At 40.9% G+C, this 19,993-nt stretch overlaps 1 protein-coding gene across 5 annotated transcripts in view; it reads left to right on the plus strand.

Annotated features, from left to right (window-relative positions):
- Window positions 1-2,873: 2,873 nt before the first annotated feature.
- Window positions 2,874-19,993, plus strand: part of cpeb4b (cytoplasmic polyadenylation element binding protein 4b) — a 33,367-nt gene continuing 16,247 nt past the window's right edge. The window contains exons 1-4 of one of the 5 annotated variants that reach the window (XM_085470660.1): window positions 2,874-3,431; window positions 4,173-5,404; window positions 7,958-8,026; window positions 19,295-19,385. In XM_085470660.1, coding sequence (XP_085326786.1) covers window positions 4,220-5,404; window positions 7,958-8,026; window positions 19,295-19,385 — 1,345 coding nt within the window. In that variant the 5' untranslated portion in view covers window positions 2,874-3,431; window positions 4,173-4,219. The remainder of the gene's footprint in view (window positions 3,432-4,172; window positions 5,405-7,957; window positions 8,027-19,294; window positions 19,386-19,993) is intronic. The other 4 variants (XM_085470662.1, XM_085470661.1, XM_085470663.1 and 1 more) reach the window with 4 other exon arrangements.

The following is a 19,993-nucleotide window of genomic DNA, read 5'->3' on the forward strand; positions in this document are numbered from 1 at the left end:
CAAACCATAAGGCAGAGGTCTAAGAACCAAAATACACAGAGGGAAATACTCAGCTTTGAACACAAGAGACTAGACTAGAGGGAGTAACAAAAGACCAACCATGAGAACATAATGCACAATGCAGGGTGACAGAAAACAAGAAACTCAAACATGCAAAGACACAGAACAGAGGGGGCACAGAGAGACATGAAGGGCAGGGGAGACTTAACATGGGTTGAAACACAAGGGGGAACTAATAAGCAAATCAACATAGGAGGCCTAATGAGCTAAACATACTATAAACATCAAAATGAACTAAAACTCAAAACACTGGGTCCTAAGACCCAGGATCGTGACAGAGCCCCCCCTTCAAGGGCGGATTCCAGACGCCCAAAACCAGGAAAAACAAAACAAAACCAAAAACAACCCACCCAGGGCGGGCGGCGGGGGTCCAGGACGGAGGGCCAGAAACAAAGCCACAAAAACACAATGTCCATCAAAAACACAGGAGCGCAGGGAACAGTTCACAACTCCTCAGGGGGCCGACCCGGAGGGTGACGGTCCAGAAGTCCATAGTTCATTTGATCAGGGGGCCGTCCGTGCGGACGGCAACGGCGGCGACACGAAAACGGTTCAGGGGGCCGACCTCGACGGCGGTGACGTGGAAACAGGTCAGGGGGCCGGCCGTGCGGAAGGCGACGGGGTGGAAACAGTTCAGGGGGCCAGCCGTGCGGAAGGCGACGGCGTGGAAACAGTTCAGGGGGCCGGCCGTGCGGAAGGCGACGGCGGCAACAGGATCGTGACATATAAGCCTTAACACTGAAGTTCACTGGAAGCCCACATACACAAATCTGTACTTTTAACTCCCACCACCCTCCGGAACACAAGCTTGGGGTGATCAGGACCCTGCCATACTTGACAGAAAATGTTCCCTATGGCAGAAGGGAAACAAAAGGAACATATACGTGTACACAAGTACATACTTTACTTCAGACCCAGCCACACCCTCGGACATAAACCTGTTCATCCGTAAAACAAAGCTCCCAAACAGAAACTAAGCAACATAGTGTACGCTGCGCAGTGCAGTGAGGAGTGACAGATGGTTTGAAATAGGAGTAAAAGAGGCCACCTATGTCCACTGTGGAGGACCATCATCGAAGGAGGTGGTGGCTTACGGCAGGTGCCTCAACCCTGACTCACATCAAGTAACCTCAACAGGTCACATGATAGGGTGGGGCAAGGTCTCACAGTGGTTTCACCTGAAACCTCTGGTGGTAATGACCCACGCCTTTTTTCACACCTTGTCTCATGTGATGACATACGTGATTAATAGTGTGTCAACGACCACCTCCTAAGCAGCATTAGGGCTTAAATACCTGGGACTTTTGGTTTTTGAACTGAAAGAGCCTCTTGGATGAGAGGTGAAATGGGTTTAAAAAACTTAAAGCTCTCTTTCTGGCTCTTGTTTTTCCTGTAATGTAGACGGGACACTTTGATAGCCATGAAGCTTTTTTGCTAAGCAATCTGCTTCCTGGTTGTCACTACATATTTAACTGTATGATTACATGACGGCTGCTTTTGATTTTGGATTGAATAGGCTGTTTTCTCATAATAAAACCTATTATAAGACAGTGTGAGTACAGATGTAACACAGATAGGAGATATTACATTAACCAGCTTTTCTTTTGGTATACAACATAACTCCTTGTCTAACAAGGAGAGATTTTATCCACAATTCTTTTGAATCTTTATGTCGATGATGTGTCAAAGAATATGAGAGCCTGTAAATTTAGTGAACCACATCATGTATGCAGATGATCTTGTGGTCTTCAGTCCTAGTAGTGCTTCTCTCCAGCAGCTACTTCACATATGTTATGCGTATTACTCGCAATGCCTGTAAGAGCGATATGATTTCTAGATTCTATATAGATTAAGGAGGAAATCTATCTCAGATTTCCAAAGTTTACATTGTCAGATAATAATCTTACTGTCAGTAATGAGATCAAATATCCTGCAGATCTTTCTGCAGATCCAATGACAGATGACAACAATATTTATAGGCATGACAGTTAATGTATGCTCAAGCGAACATCCTCTTATGCAAATTTACTGCATGTACAGAATGAGTGAATATTTCTTCATTTAGAGCATACTGTACACATTTGTATACAGAACACCTGTGGATGAAATACAGGGAAGCGAGCTACATGTAGCTTATAATGATGCCATGAGGTTGTTACTAAAGAGACTAAAATGGCAAGTGAGATGCTTGTAACTGCTGGAATCAGTATATTTAAAGCTTTATTAAGAAATCTCATGTTTAAATTTATATTCAGGCTCAACACGCCTGAGAATGAGATCACTGGGCTAAATGGATATCAGGTTTGGCAAAACATGAGTCTTTATTGGAGGCACTCCTGTAGTCTCTTTGTGGGTGTATTTCTTTCTATGGACAATGAGTGCTGAATAAAGATTGACTGATTGGGAAACATTGAAAAGAGGAGTCTCTAGCCACCTGACAAAAATGATAATGCTGAAAAATACTGCAGAGTGCAGTGGCCAGTGTGAAGAGGACGAGGTTTGCATTTAAGTTATGCATGAAAAGGAACACCAAAACGACCACCAAAAAAAACGATAGCATACCTCCTTGTTTCATCTCCACACAACAAATGAGCTAGGGATCAAAAAGCCCGAGCCAAGGATGCGCTTTTACTGAAGCTTTGGTGGGGGGGTTGGGTTTCTCATTTTTCTCACGACCTGATATAGGCTGCATCGTGAAAAGACAGGATAGCGATGGGAGGAGGGTTTTTTTCTGCCCTGAGTGGGCAGGCCCTTAAAGCACGGCGTGGTTATATTATTGGCGCATAGCTGTTAAATGATGAAGAATTTTAGAGAGGTTGCCGGTGGTCCAACCAATCGCGTACCGAGGTGTGGCCCCGTGAAGGCGTGGTCTAAGCGAAGAGGGGCCGTCCCAGAAGCGGAAGTGTGTCTCGGCTGATCTTTCGCTGTCATTCGGCCACGGTCGGTTCCAGGAGAGAGGGGCAGCCAAGAAGCAAGCAAGCACACACACAGAGGATCGGCTGGCTCTGAAGGAGAGACAGTTAGTGAGAAGAAAAGAAAATAAAGCGAACAATGAAACCGATCGAATAAGGCTTTATGAACGAACCGAGTATAAGTCACACACTGCCACGTTAACAAAGCTCTTCGATGATACGGTCCAGATTACAGGCAGCAGATAGAGAGCTGTGTCATTGAGCAGGCAGGACACGTCAGGAGAAGGGAGAGAGAAAAAAAAGAGCTGACCGACTGCACTGTACGAGTCAGCTACTAAAACCGCCTCTGAAAACCTTTGCCTGCCGCACTCATTGTTTCAAGGACACCGTCTCGCTCTCAGCCCGAGGGAAAGGATCTCGACACAGACGACGCCGAGGTCGAAAGGTGGTGATCAGAAGGTGAGGAGATGTTTTATTCGCTTGCCTTCAACCTGTCCAGCTAGCTAGCATTCGTGCTAACGGTCGTTAGCTAGCAAGCTAATGTTAGCAACGGATGGAAAAGTTAGCTGGTCAGCTAACAGCGATTTAAACTGCTTCTCCGTCGACGCGTGAAACCGATTAATTAACAATAATTTGCCCGACTGATAAAAAAGCCGTATTAATATAAACGTAATTTTGATAGTGGGCTCTTCCCAGGGTGCTGACAGCTGTCAAACAAGGTCGAGTGTTTTATTTTTGACAGTTTTGTTGGTTTTTTGTCAATATTTTCAGCCTTCGTTGATATTTTGTGCTAATGTGCGTTTCTTGGGTGATAATTAGTTGCCTGTCAGTTGGTTTTCGTTAGTAAAACGTCCCCAAATGGAGACTATATGCTCGACACAGCAGTGGTTCTGGCTTTACTGGTGGCTGCCAGCAGCTCAGCTGTAGACAATCTGGCAACGTCACGGGGTTATAATTAGCTAAAGATGTAACGTTAACTGGCTGGCTTTTTTTTAAGGATGAGCTCTAAAGCCACAGTACAGTGAATGTTATATGTGTGTAGGATCTCATTTAGAACCTACACATAAAGAGATTTCCATGCCTCTGTGTCCCCTCACTTCGTTGTTTTTTTTTTTTCTAAATCCCTTGATCTGTTGGTTAATGTGAGTGGGTGACTGCTAACTCAGTGCATGCCATGCTTGTATGCTCTTCTCTCTATAGGACCAAACGATCACGGGATAGCACTTGTCTGTGGGGGGAGAAAACAAATGGGGGATTACGGGTTTGGAGTTCTAGTTCAAAACAACACTGGCAACAAGTCTGCATTCCCGGTCCGAATCCACCCGCATCTGCAGCCCCCTCATCATCACCAAAATGTGTCGCAGAGCCCTGCCGCTTTCATAAACAGCACCACAGCCGCAGGGAATGGCACCACGGGAGGCTCTCCCTGGCTCTTCCCTGCCTCCGCCACCCACAACAGCGTGCAAGACGAAATCCTGGGGGGGCCAGAAAAACCCAAAGCACAGCAGCAACAGGAAATGCAAGAAACGCAAGAAAAGCAGCAGTTGTCTCCTGGGAGTCACCAAGAGGGTGGAAGTGGCGTTGGGATAATTTCAGAATTGGAAAAAGCCAGGTCCGAGGAAGGCAAGACAGAGAATGGCACATCTGACAGCAGTAATGGAAAAGAGAAGCAGCTCCGTCTTGAGTCACCTGTTCTGACAGGCTTTGATTACCAGGAGACATCTGGTCTCGGGGGTACGGGCCCAGTTCAGTCCAGTACAACCTCGTCATCGCTTTCTGGCTTTAACAACTGGTCACCCGCCATCCCACCTGCGCCATCAACAATCATCAACGAGGATGTCAGCTTTTTCAACCCGGCGTCTGCCAGTAACGGGCCTCTGCTGTTCCAGAACTTCTCACACCACGTCAGTCCAGGGTTTGGTGGGAACTTCTCCCCCCAGATCGGACCAGCTGCTGCCTTGTCCCAGCACCACCCGGCTCCCCCACCTCATCCCCATTTCCAGCACCCCCACAGCCAACACCAGCAGCATCGGCGTTCTCCAGCTTCTCCCCACCCACCACCGCCCTTCCCACACAGGAATGCAGCTTTCAGCCAGTTGCCGCATTTGTCCAACAGCCTGAACAAGCCCCCGTCTCCCTGGGGTCCAGCCAGCTACCAGAGTCCCTCTCCCTCCCCCGGCTCCTCCACTTCCTGGAGTCCCGGAGGAGGATATGGTAGTGGTGGCGGCTGGGGAGGATCTCAAGGCAGAGATTATCGACGCGGGCTGAATGGCGGGATGACTCCCATTAACTCTATCTCCCCATTGAAGAAGACCTTCCCTAACAACCATGTGGCATCCCAGAAGTACCCTCGAAACAGTCCCGCAGGCTTTAACCCCAAGTCCTGGATGGATGATGGAGTTGGCCGCAGCGATAACATCTTCCCCTTTCAGGTCAGTTTGCCTCTAAGATGTTTATTCAGATGGTTGAGTGGGAATTTTCACTAACTGTATGGAATTGTCCTCTTTTTCTTCCCAATTATGTTGTATACTAAGCATGAATGTCCAGCGTATATGTCTGGTTCTGAATATTTTTCAGTTGTAGCTGCTCATCACCTGAATTATTAAACAGCAGGATGTCATTTATGTGAACTATTAATATTATAGCATTATGTGGTACATCTTCTATTTTTAGACACAGCAGGAGGGCACAGATTTACACGATGCTTTTGCTACTGTGTTAAACCTGTTATTGGACTCTGTACTTCTATAGCTGAGCGTCCTTTGCGATGACTAATGTGGCTCTGTCACTGCAGTGGTGTGTGCCATGTGAATTGGGGGGGGGGCGCATATAGGAATGGGGGAGAAGACGGCATGGACAGAAAAAAAATGATAAGATTTTATAATGGGAGACTGGGAGAGCGAGGTACAAAATGAAGACGGCGATGGAGGGTATAACGACAGACAATAGTGTCAAAAACTATATCTGCATTAAGTGATGAATAACAATACATTATGGTTAGATTGCTTTTGTTCCAGTCGTAAACAACCATTAGCAACAAACGGTGATACTGTAGATCCATGAACCTTGCTCAGTTCTTTATGCTTTGCATATATTAGGCTCTTGACCTATTACACTGTGTAAAAGAGAGCCTGATGATTTATAAGATTTAGAGTTACATTAATCACTTACTGTATGTCATGGCATGGGTGGCCACCCCTTAATAAAAAAAAAATCCAACCTGTTCATTCATTTTAAAAGCTGGGTCCACATACAATGAAGACTGCTTAAATAATTGTACTGTCACATGTAGAAACCAGCTGTAATGGAAAGAGGTAGAGGGGCCTGGAGATAAATTCATTCTATTGATCTAGCCCGTGATTGATTGTGCTGGTCGTTATAAGGAGGAGGGGAAAGAGACAGAGGTGGCTATAGACCCATCTGGGCCTATCCAGTGAAATGTTTCTTTAAGTACCCTACATATCCTTTACTTTTTTACGTTGTGACAAAGTCCCTGCAAGTTGGTGTCAGTCGTAGTCGTCGTCATGGATGAAAATAGATCGTGTTAAATAGTCCTGGTGGCTGCATGTCTTTTTAGATTCAGCAGCCTGTCAACATCATAACTGAACGTATAGATTGCAGATTTCCTGGACACGTTCTTTACCAGTGAATCCAAAATTCTCTAAAGATGCAAAGTAACTTAAAACTGTTAAAAGTGATGCTTGTTGTGACCTTTCTTCTTGTCCATTAGCAGTTAATGACTCAACACTCCACAGGCTCAGCAGCCAGAAGGTTGTGCGGACATGTCTTGACATGTATTAGAGAGGGAGCACATGCTTCTCAGTAGCTATTTAGGATTAATGTTGTTAACAGCTAATTGCTGTAGGTAGTTGTGCGGCCCAGGTTCGTGTCTGACCTGTTCCAGTTTGCTTTGATGAGGAGACTATTTAAAGGGGGCCTGTTATTCTCATTTACAGTTCCATATTTTTATTCTTGGACTCCACTAGACTAGCTTTGCATGATTCAGTTAAGACATCCTCATTTGTCTTGTACAGGGTGTTGGTACAGTTCATCCAACGTTTGAAATGAGCTTTTTTAGCTCCCACCCCATCATTGCTTAAAGCCACTAAATGTCAGTGACCTTCTGTGGTCTCTGATTGTCACCACACTTGCTGTGTGGACTTCCCTTAAGAGGACAATATTAGGAACATCCTCTCTCTTTTAGCTAGTTTTCTGGCAGCATAATTACAAGGATGGTGGCTCACTTATTTAGCATTGTAGTTTAAAAAAAGATAACTAAAATTGTAACAAGGTAGTTAGCTAATTTATAACTTCATCCTATTGCTTCTATTAACAGTTTTTACATGTCAAAAAGATTTAAAAAGCTTAAATTGATTAAATAACTGGGCAAATGTTGTGACCTAGTTCTGTATTACCTGTTCAGCTAATATCCGTCCTCTTAAGTTAATTAGTTACTGTATGCAAAATCATTTGTTGTGATATGTGAACGGGGTCATCAGTGATAGAATACTATAATGATCTTATAGAAGCATCACTTTCGGCTCATGCTGGAAGGAGGGAGGCTCTCCTGTGTCTCACTTTGTCTCCATCCTCCTCCCTGCTTTGTGCAGAGGTGCACATACGCAGCTGTTATGTCTTCATGAGCACAAAATTACAGATTAGCATGGTTGGATGGTACAAAAAAAGCTGTTGGCTTAATAAAAAAAAAAAAAAGACCAGAAAAAGTATAATGAGAAAGAAGTTCCCAACATGCTTTGTAGATTTAAATGCGTTAAAAGCATTACAACTGGCGTTACAACTGGTGTCAAACAGCCTGTAGATCAGATTTGGGTTTCTGCAACAATTTTGAGAAGCCTGACTGTTACATCCCGGTGTTAGAGTTAAGCTAGCTTTCCTGTAGCTGCAGTATGTTGTTCTTCCTTGTGGTTGAATCAGATCAACTAAAGTAGCATTGTCCTCTTGCCCCCTTGATACTGCAAGGGCAGATGGAGGATGGGCGTAGAATGGCCTCCCTGTCGGTGTGCATGTCTGAGAGAGGGAGAGGGACTGATTATGTAAGTGTAACTCCTTTTTTAAAATAACAACACATTTAAAATATAGGTTTCAATAACAAACAAAGGATAACAATGACTGTTAAGAAATTGCTGTGTATATTTATAGTCCTCAAGCTCATTTTGAAACCTGCCGCAATCTCCACTTTTGCTTCTTTTCTTCAAGAACATCTCCTTCGTGAATCTGTACTTTTCAAGCATATGCACGGTGGCGTAATGGCAAGTCGGACACGATCAGTTCACGCAGATTTGTTTTCGCCTCGCTTTGCGTGGATGTGGATCGGTATTGTTTTGCCCGTAGTTACATCTTCCACTCAGATCTGTATCAGTGCTGCTTGTTGCATTGTGTAATGCAGCCGCTTTGGAACATTCACTTCATATGCACTTCATGTGGATATTAGGATTTGTTCCAACTGAGATAGTTTACTACATGTAAATGAGGATTTGCTTATAAGTCTGTCAAATTCTGAATCACATCAGTTGTTTTTCTTCTCTTTTTTCTTTTTGTCAGTTTCGATCCACCACAAAACAACCGAATCTTGAAATGTTTCATTTTGGTGTGAGCATGTACTGTAGGTCATGATGTTGTGGTGAAGTGGTTACTGTAGAAACCATTGTTAAATTACTGCACAGCCAACCAAGCGTCACATTTAATTGCCAGTGCCTTCTCTGTATATTTCACTCTTAAATACATCTATCCAAGTGTTGTTTGGCTTTCATTATCCATGCTTGCATATACATGTGACATGAAAATTGCCACATCGGTCTCATCAGTTGCCTTAAGCAGTTTCCTATCCATTTACTCCCGTAGCTACAGAAATACTCCAGAGGAAGTTATGGGAAAGATGGTTTTGTTTTGCTTTCTTTAAAACTGTTTTTAAAATGGTTCTTGTCAATGTTTGTTGAGATCAGGCATTGTTCAGATGACTGATTACACAAGTTGTCTTACACAAGGCACTCCCGGATTTGGTAAATGAAACACTGTAGTTTGTGTAACTGTGAACTAAACAGACCTGTGTCACATCCCTTCTCCTGTAAGCCTCAACTGTTGGAGTTTTAGCACACACAACAGATGAAGGATCAGTTGGGCATTATTCAGGTCTTCTGTGTTTGATGAAATAACTCCTATTTCATCACAACATCTGCTTCTTTGTGCATTTTTAATGTCGTAAACATGTAATATAGATGATTTCTGTAAGTCAGTACTTTTGTGACCTTTGCACTATAAACTCGCTGCACATAAACACAATAAATCAATAGTATGCAACCAGTCAGATATGTTACAGTGGTTAACTATCCAGACACACTGCTGCTAACTGCTAGCACACAGTTCACTTAGTAAATAACCTTTGACCAGAAATGTGTACTTTTTAAATGTCAGGGAAGTCTTTATTTTCTTCTTCTTCTATCTGTTATTCTTTCCTTCTTTGTCCTCTAATTCTTCACCCGTGAATTTCAAGGTCAGAAGCCTGCTGCTGTGTCAGGTGTACTGAGTGGTTTCAGACTGGTAAATCTGGCCAGTGACCAGGTCAAGACCTGCAGGGTCTGAGGTAGAGAAGCCAGCACAGGATATTGCCTCAGTAAGCCACCTGGGTAACTGTTGGTTACAGCGCTCCTGACTGTTTGTGCAGCTTAGAAATAATGATGCTGTTATCTGAAGGCACATTATTAAAACTGTCTCTGTGTATGTCCAGAAAATCTTTGCAGAGTGTGGTTTTACATATCGCTTTAACCAAAACAACGCTACTTTTTATGTAAAATCAGACCTGTAAATGACCAGTACACGGGGTTGTAAGCTGGTTTGCGTTACGAATATTAGACTATTAGGCCGTTTGTTTTTACTCGATAAGCCTGTGCTTTAAATATTTGTAGTTGGATGCCCTGCGTCAGCTTACATGGGCTCCAGCTCTTCTGTGACCCTGAATTTGATAAGAGGTTAAGAAAATGGATGCATGTTTGGAAAATACTGTAGCTCTGGAGTGGGCGGCACAGTGGTTAGAGCTGTCGCCTCTCAGCAAGAAGGTCCTGTGTCTGCATGTTTCCCTTTTGCCTCCAGATACTAAATCTTCCTCCTACAGTCCAGTGACATCCATGTTAGGTTAATTGGCTGTCTCTGTGTTAGTGCTGCTATATACTGGCGACTTGTCGAGGGTCTACCTCTCCTCTCACACCATGACAGTTGGGAGAGTCTCCAGACCTCAGACCCCACCCCCAATCCTGAATCAGATTAAGAAAATGGATGGATGTATAACTGGACGGATGGTGCTCAGGAGCCTAAAGATGATATTCAGTATTTACATGAACCTTTGTTGGTTATATTCTACAAAGGCCAAGGGTGGCAGTACATGCGTGAAAACTGCTAACATCTGAATCTTTAATGAAAATATGATGCAGAAAATATTGAGTGTGAACTAGAGGAAGTGCAGTTGGGTAAACTCTATCCTGTCCAGAGTTAATTGTCAGTAAAAAAGTTAGACAAACAAAGCCATGGAAGTGGCTGAAAAAGCAAGGCCTGTTGCTTTGTGCCTGATAAAACCGAGAGTAAAATGCAGCTATTTATTATGTCTGGTAATGGCAGACAGAAAACATTGTTTGTAAACTCCGGTTGAGAAGAGATAAGAAAGGTATGTGTGAACATCCGTTCATATATGTACTGTGAACTCCTGAAATAAAACTTTCACTTTACAGCAGAAGTATAAGTTCTGGATTAGCAAGTAAGCAAAGCTAAATGTTATTTTATTATTGCCTGAATTTATTCCGATAAGTAATTTTCTTCTGCTCATTTTTATTTGTTCATAGCTCATTTGTGTCCTGGAGCGATCTGCTTATTCTTAAACTGATATATTTTTGTGGGATCACTAGGATGTCAGGTGTGGCAATGGCAAATGGTTTGCATGGATCAACCCCTTTTTTGGGGGTGAAATGGTAGAATTATTGCTGCGGTTTTTCACAGATGTATTAATAATATATTTCAAACAAGGCAAAAGTACAATTTTAACTCCCTAACCCCAAAGCGCACACACGTATATATGAGTATGAATACTCACGTATAGGGCTGCTCAATTAATCGAATTTTAATCACGATTACGATCTGGGCTTTCAACGATCATTAAAAATGACTGAGCCGATTATTAGCCCCTCCCTAATTTATCCGCGACACCTTAAAGGCCGGTCCGTGAAAATATTGTCGGGCATAAACCGGTCCGTGGCGCAAAAAAGGTTGGAGACCGCTGATTAAGAGGACCCGAGGGAAGCTCGGAAAGCTAAGCAGAAGTTATTTGGAGAGTGACTGCCGTTGGTTGAAAAGAGAGTTTAAAAAAAAAAAAAAAAACTTCAGTGGTGTTGCACACTATTTTATATTATTTTTTTAAAGTCATTGTTAACCCTTTAAAGCCGGTCAGAGCAGCACGCTCCGTTTTGCGTAACTATTTTTAAATCCCTGTAGAACCTGAACCGTGTAAGCTAGCGCAATAATTTGTTTTGCATATGAAACCGGAGGAGTTGTACTTACATCTGATGCCATCAGCTTGTCCTCGGTCACGGTTTCGTTCCACATATAGCTTTGCAAAAATTGCATAAAAAGCGCTTGCAGGAACAAAAACATAATATTCCAGAAACACGCTTTGCCGTTCCTATCAGCTGTTCGTAACACTTCCCACAGTGAAATGATGCACATGCTGTTTTCTTTGCAAATCTGCATCATAGGATTGTTTTTTGTTTTTCCTGCAGTATATAAAAATTGCTGTATCTCCAAAATAAAACTATGAAGACACTCAAAATAAATTTCCTGTTGTTGTAAACTATTTTTTGCAACTTTATTGTATTTAAAGTTTTGAGGGATAAGCCTCTTAAATTTCTCCAAGTAGAAATATATGTAAACAAAACAAAAGCGATTTTCAATTTTTTTTGTAGTTTATTGCACTTTTTTGCAATTTATGTAATTACTATGCACTTAATGCATACATATTATTAAAATATGGGCTATAACAGTTGTATTGATGTATAGCAACTTGAAATGCTCCCACAAATGGCACTACAGCATGTAAAAAAATAATATAAGCTCTGGTGGACTTTGTTCTATAGTAGGTCTTAAAGGGTTAAATAAATATCGTCAAATAATCGTGATCTCAATTTCAGTGAAAATAATCGTGATTATCATTTTTGCCATAATCGAGCAGCCCTACTCACGTATCAGGTAATTGAACTGTAGACCTGCCCATTTTCCTGTGTTAAACACAACACCTTATGGTTCCTGTACACAATCACGCTGACACTGACAAATTTGCTTTAAAGATAAGCCTCAGGCCTTTCAGGTACCCTTCCTTGCCTACCTGTGATGTTCTGCATGAAAACTGTCATGCCATTTCAGACAAATTCTCTCGGTCATTTGAAGCCCAAGGTTAAAACCATTACCACTGGTCCTTGTGACAGTGTTGTTAAATTAGAAAAAAAACTTTCTTTTTTTTTTCTTTTTTTTAAACTAATGAGCGGTGCACCGGCAAGCACATAACTCTCCTGCTCATACAGCCTCATTGTGCCCTTCTTACGCCCTTGACAGACGCTCTGCAACAGGAAGAAAGGGCACTTGTGTATACGTGTGTGCATAAGCCCTAATTAGTCACTGAAATATGTGTTCAGCAAAATTTGATATAACAAAAAAGAGTTGACAAAGGAAAGTTTATGTTCAGGTGTCTTATAGGGCTGCTCGATTATGGCAAAAATGATAATCACGATTATTTTCACTGAAATTGAGATCACGATTATTTGACGATATTTATTTAACCCTTTAAGACCTACTATAGAACAAAGTCCACCAGAGCTTATATTATTTTTTTACATGCTGTAGTGCCATTTGTGGGAGCATTTCAAGTTGCTATACATCAATACAACTGTTATAGCCCATATTTTAATAATATGTATGCATTAAGTCCATAGTAATTACATAAATTGCAAAAAAGTGCAATAAACTACAAAAAAAATTGAAAATCGCTTTTGTTTTGTTTACATATATTTCTACTTGGAGAAATTTAAGAGGCTTATCCCTCAAAACTTTAAATACAATAAAGTTGCAAAAAATAGTTTACAACAACAGGAAATTTATTTTGAGTGTCTTCATAGTTTTATTTTGGAGATACAGCAATTTTTATATACTGCAGGAAAAACAAAAAACAATCCTATGATGCAAATTTGCAAAGAAAACAGCATGTGCATCATTTCACTGTGGGAAGTGTTACGAACAGCTGACAGGAACGGCAAAGCGTGTTTCTGGAATATTATGTTTTTGTTCCTGCAAGCGCTTTTTATGCAATTTTTGCAAAGCTATATGTGGAACGAAACCGTGACCGAGGACAAGCTGATGGCATCAGATGTAAGTACAACTCCTCCGGTTTCATATGCAAAACAAATTATTGCGCTAGCTTACACGGTTCAGGTTCTACAGGGATTTAAAAATAGTTACGCAAAACGGAGCGTGCTGCTCTGACCGGCTTTAAAGAGTTAACAATGACTTTAAAAAAATAATATAAAATAGTGTGCAACACCACTGAAGTTTTTTTTTTTTTTTTTTTAAACTCTCTTTTCAACCAACGGCAGTCACTCTCCAAATAACTTCTGCTTAGCTTTCCGAGCTTCCCTCGGGTCCTCTTAATCAGTGGTCTCCAACCTTTTTTGCGCCACGGACCGGTTTATGCCCGACAATATTTTCACGGACCGGCCTTTAAGGTGTCGCGGATAAATTAGGGAGGGGCTAATAATCGGCTCAGTCATTTTTAATGATCGTTGAAAGCCCAGATCGTAATCGTGATTAAAATTCGATTAATTGAGCAGCCCTAGTGTCTTATTATAGGTAGCTTTGCTGAATGCATACAGTAAGTGAGTTGTTTTAATCTAATCCCCAAGCAGTTCAAATACTGCTTGAACGCCTCCCTTTGTCACTTGTTTTAAAACCCAAACGCACACACTGTTCAGACAACACTGTGTATTTGGTTGTTTTTGGCAGCTGGGAGTAGTTAATATTACTGTTTAGTACAATCACCAGAGCTGAGCAATGTGGAATTTTTTAAATTTTTTTTTATCACAATTCTTTTCTTTAATAAGATAAGATAACCTTTATTAGTCCCACACGTGGGAAATTTGTTAATGTCAGTCTATCGATCAGTATATAATTTTGACTTTTTACTTGTGATGATGTAAGGTTGATTTTGATTTAAATATTTATTTCTGGTCTGCATTTTAAAACGAAATAGGTATATAACAAAGTGACAATCTAATCAGTTAAAGTTCTGTGACAGAAGAACGCAAACAAATGTCTAAATTCTTTGGTCAGTTCCAAATAAATAAAATGGATCCACATTTAAGAATGGAAAATAAATCACTAAAAATGGCATCGATACTTTTCTGTTGATTCAAACCGTTCTGTCCCAGTCTTCTGAGCCTTGGACTGTGTCCTCTGGGGTGTCGTGCTCTGTAATGCATGAGTTTTCGTTAACATTTTCTGGTGTCATTTTGTCCTTTAGCTTGCTCATACTCCTGACGTTCTACTGTACGTGGTTGCAGGAGCCCAGACATTAGCGCATGTGCCACTACCTGCTGCTCTTCCTACGCTTTGCAGGTCACGTTAACCTGATATGGCTCAAACTCTGCTATTCTCATTGTCATTGGACTTTTGTGTTGCCTGTCAAAACATGGATGGAATGAGTTTTATCAACTTTATATTTATTTTGTGATAATTAAATGATGAATTACCTCACTATTCACTTTTGCTCTCCCCTTTCTTTAACAGCTGTATCTACCTTCCTTCTTTGGCCTTTCTATCTTTTACAAATCTCAGGGATGTAATTAAAAGCTCAACCTTCCGACAATTGAATATAAGCGAACTATTAAATAACCTCCAAATTCTACAGCCTTGACAAATTACACATCACCAGTGTGTAATTTAGTTACTCTTTTTTTGCCTTTATGTTGTGCATCCCTTTACCCTGCCACAGCTTCCATTTTATCTTAACAGCCAGATGACATTGATGATTAATGTTGAGAGTTAATCACCCACAGCATGTTGGATTTAATCATTCTTTGATGACTCTACATGCCATGAAAATCTGTTGGAGGTTGCTCAGTTTGGTGCTGCTAAAGATTAGATTCTGTTTAGAGGGAGCAGTCACACAGTGGTAGCCAGGCCCAGCCCTGGTTTTGTTTGCTTTTTTGTTTTTTTCCAAACATGCTTGACTTGAGCTTTTATGATATTAAAGGCAGCGTGTTGTCGGTGGTCTCTGTTATAGACGGAGCCGATGATAGGCTCTCCTGTCCAAATAAATATCTCCTGTCAAAAATAGACATTGTTTTTTATAGATGTCTAAAATTGATTGGAATTGACTCTGTGTAAATATACCAGGGAGCCCAGAATGGCAAAGCCCAGATCTACCTAGACTACTTTTTCAGTCAGTGTTAAGCAACTAGTGTGTGCTGTGTGCAGCACTTTATGCACTGGTTGTAAAGCTAACCCATATCATAATTTAATGAACCATAGATTGAATGACAGATGAACCAATTTCTGATCATGTGTGACCCAGTACGCTTTTGTCAAGCATTTCAAATAAGCTTCTTAGACAATGCATAGGTCCCAATTTAAACAAAAAAAGAAAGAAAAGGGGGAAAAAAAAGAATTGATTATTAATTTTAGATTGATAAGAATTACTGGCTGAAAAAGTCAAATTATCTGAGAGGTAATTGTAATGGAATAATAAATAATAAGCCAATTTTTGTGTGTTCCATAATCCTTATTCTGGATAATAGTCCAAAATTTTTAAATGATTAGTTTGGTGCATAGTTTTTAATTCAGTGTCAAACAAACAGCAAATGGCACCGGGCCTGGTAGAGTAAGGTTGCCTTGCTGCATACAACCAACAATTCACACCTATCATGCATAGTAAAAGGAAAAAACCCTGCACTGTCACTGTTTACATTATCAGCTTCAAATAGACTGCTTCAGGGTTACACGTTTCTGCAAGAGATGATTTTGCAGTGTGAATGGGCTGCATGCAAATTTAAGTGTATGCATTAGGCCGTGTTCATAGATTACAAGAACTACCATATAAACCGTCATTTTTCTTGCTTGTGGCTAATGTGCGTGCATCTGTGCATGCTTGCAATCTGTCAGGGATAAGCTCTTTGCTGGACAGCTGGCCAGTTGTTGAGAGCGAGTGAGATGCAGAAATCTGATGATTAATCACTCTCCAGGCTAATGCTTAGCAACTGCAGAGAACCAGCCAGGCCTCAAGTCCACCATACTGAGTCCATCTCAGCCACATAATGAATTTGTATTATCCAGAAACAGTATAATAGAATTACCCTGTCATACTACACCGCCTACATATGATGGTAAATAAACTGATGCCACAAAGCGTGCGAATCCAAAAATGCGTACAGCATTGTCCGCTTCCTATTTGTATGCATTTGTCGTCATGTTGGAATATACTCATTACCCTTGTATACTTAAGGCAGAAACCAAACCTGGACTCTGTTTCTGCTTCCCTTGCCTTGGAGTGTTTGACTTATTTGTCCTTAGGCAATAGCGCAAGTGCACATATTATACTGAAGCGGATATGAGAAAATGGTGGATACAATCTGGCCTGTATCCCCATGTTGATATTTGTTTTGAGGGAGAGAGAGTTAGTGCATTGGGTGTGTTCTGCCACAGTGTTGTTTCTGTTGTAGTCAGCTCAAATGCTGGTAAGAAATTTGGCTACAGCTGGGAAGTTTGGCTGTTTTACCAGCCAAGTGTGCCAGATACCCAACCACGCTCTTCAAGCCGATCAGATAGTAGATATTGAATTTTGGTGAACAACTCCAGACACCGGACGGTAGATTAATGAGGAAAAAGAGAAAAAGTGTGTTGCCCTCCTAGTCAACCCTTGAAGTGTAGTTCACTTGGATAGGTGTGTTTCTTCTGAGCCTTTTAGCATGGTAACACAAAGGACAATGAACATTTCTTAGTCTTTTCTGACACTGCCTGCAGTTTGCCGTTAGGCTTTGAATTGGTTGCTGGTTTAACAACAGAGATCTTTGCATAGCTGCTGCTGAAGAAACAACATAGTAAATTTAAAGAGTGACTGATAATGCAGCCTTAGTGACATGATGGGTAATTCTCTGCCCATTATCAGTCAGGCCCAGGGCAGAGCTGACTATGTAGTGTTGTTGTCAGGATGTTTTCTCTGTTTTGTCTGAAACGGTGAACTTGTTTCTGTGTCATGCTTTATTTCAGTTATTTAACACTTTTCTCTTCCGTTTTTCTCGAGGCAGAAGTTTTCTGACCAACATTCGAACTGTTGCTACACCTGAACTGTATGAGTTTACTGCTTACTTTGCTTATAGTTTTTAAATTTGGATTTAGAGTTTTCCACATTTCATCTGAACTGTCCGCCGATTAGGTTTAAAAAGAAACAGACCACATTGTTTCACACTGATGCTTTTGTTATTTTAACACTGCGTTGCTGACATGGTTTGGAGTCTGATCTGTCAATCATCCTGTCAGGTTCAATTGCTTCGAAGTGGATGTTTTTACAGCGTTAAACCTGAACACATCAGGTGTGTTCTGGCATTGTTATTTTAGAAGCATGACAGTTAGTAGTTAGGCAGCCATTCCTTCTCCTGTCTTTTTTTTTTTTTTTTTTTTTTTTTTTTGTAATAATCTATTTTATGTTTTTACATATTTACACAAAATGCTAACGGTTGATTTTCTTTGAGTGCCGCTCTACAAATTAGTTGGAGATTGTTTCTCATTTAAAAAATCCCTTAAATAATCAAGTAGTCGATGGACTAGATACCAAACTGAAAGTAGGACATGCATATTCAGTCGTGACCAAGTTTTGAGAGAATAAACATGACTAAACTTTTTAGTCATAGGGTACAGCCTATGAACAACAACTTCTAGCTAGAACAATTGCTGCCTTTGTCAAGTATGAGATCTCTGACACATGCATGAGGAATATAAAAGGTTTTTTAAGGCATTTCTACTTTTGAAGTTGGTATTTGTTAGAGAATGGCTTGGAAAATGGTGAAGGAGGAGGAAGGAAGCAATGAGACATTGAAAAGCGAGATGCGAATAATAATTATTTCATATTTAACTTTTGGTTCTTTCAGAGGAAGGGAAACCCAAAGAGTTGATCACTTTCTTTAGAAGTTGTTGACAAAGACTGCATATTTTGTCTGGCTGAGGTGGAGTCTGCACTGAAACCTTATCAGCATGCCACTTGGAGTGTGTGTGTGTGTTTGTTTATGGGTACATGTTTTTAGTGTGAGAATATTTTGTATATACACATCGTATGGGTGTGTGCGTGTTAACACGTATTTGTGTGTGCATACAATTATATCCAGTGTGGCTGGCTGATATGCCAAGGATGCCCTTGTTGTAGGTGACGAAGCTTTTGCCCAGGAATTTGCTTGGCTCATGCTCCATTTGACTGCTTGTTTTTCTCTTGACTTTCATTATGTTGCCTCATTGAACGAGTCTGTTTATTGCTTGTGTTTACTTTGCAAGTTGCACAGCAGGAAAAGCACACAAAAACATGCAAGAAAAGAAATTAGGGTTGAATTAAACACATAGTAATTAAGCACATAACAGCATCTTATAAGATGAGAGAAATCAACTGCTGAGAGCAAAAGCTAGATTTAATAAAAGAAAAGAACAACATTTAATTCTTCTTCCCATTGGTAGATACACACCTACAGATAATTTTTAAGCTACTTTGGGATGAGTCCTTCTGGACCCACACAATAAAGCTGAACACAACGTGAGCCAAGAAAATGCTATAACTTTTTTTATTTCTCATTTCTTACTTTTAAAACGATTTAAACCAATACTAAGTCTATGTGTACCTGTACAGTCTCTCACATTGAGAGAAACAAAGCTTTCTGTCAAGTCTTTTCTTTGAAACAAGCTCAAGTGAGGTGAGAAGAAACAGGAAAGCATGTGACTGTTCCCCTTTTTTTTAACTCTTTTTGGTCAAAAGTCTTTAAGTATTGCGGGAAGTTTTCACCATTGTGTAAATTTTCTAAGTTAAGAGTGAACATGTCTGTCTTGTGGCAAGACAGTCTTTGGCAAGCTTAGATATTAACCAAGTCATTGTCGCATTAATAAGGCAATTTCTTCATTGCTCCGCTTTAACAATTAACACCATTGGTTACCACATTTCTTTTTATAGTTGTGTTAACTGCATGTCTTTGAAGCAGGCTAAAAATGTGACACAGTGTTTCTTTTTTCTCTCCTCTGTTTAGGAGCGCACCAGGTCATTTGACAGCTTCAACATGAACACTCTGGAGAGCTCCCTGATTGACATCATGAGAGCTGAGCAGGACAGTCTGAAAGGTAAAGATGCCAGTTGTCAATCAAGATCATGAAACACTAAGCAGACCAGTAGCATTTTTTTTTCTTCCTTTTTTCTGTTTTTAATTTGACATTGCGTTAACAGCAGAGCTGTTTTTTCATAGAAGGCCACAGGCCTAGACACTGGTTGGTGAATGTCTGACAACCACCAGTCGCTAGCAAAAAGTGAGTCTCCAGCATAAAGGTTTCGCCTTTTGAAATGTGTTGGTTGCGGCAATATGTTTCAATCTGTTTGTGACCAACGAGGAGGTTTTTGGTGCGACAGATGTCTCCCAGCATCAGCCTACAACTTCCAGCAACCATACATTTTTCCCTATTCTATAGGCAGGGAATTTTCTTTTTTTACTATGGATTCGGTACAGGAAATGAGTGTATATGCTGAAAGTGTATGCTTCCCATTTAGCATGTCTGTATTTTTAGAAAACCTGTGATGCGCTGGAGGTAGTTGTATGGACCTTTATCTTTAGATGCATCATATTTTCCCACAGATGGCACACATACTATGATACTGATCTTGTCATTATTTGTCCAGTAAATGGCTGGTGTGCAATAGTTATTCAGTGCATGTCAACTGATCTCGCTGAAAATGA

Source organism: Copadichromis virginalis, linkage group LG10, assembly GCF_057382275.1.
Source record: "Copadichromis virginalis isolate Kocher_CV1m ecotype Utaka linkage group LG10, C_Virginalis_male_GT1.1, whole genome shotgun sequence".
Classification (NCBI taxonomy): Eukaryota; Metazoa; Chordata; class Actinopteri; order Cichliformes; family Cichlidae; genus Copadichromis; species Copadichromis virginalis.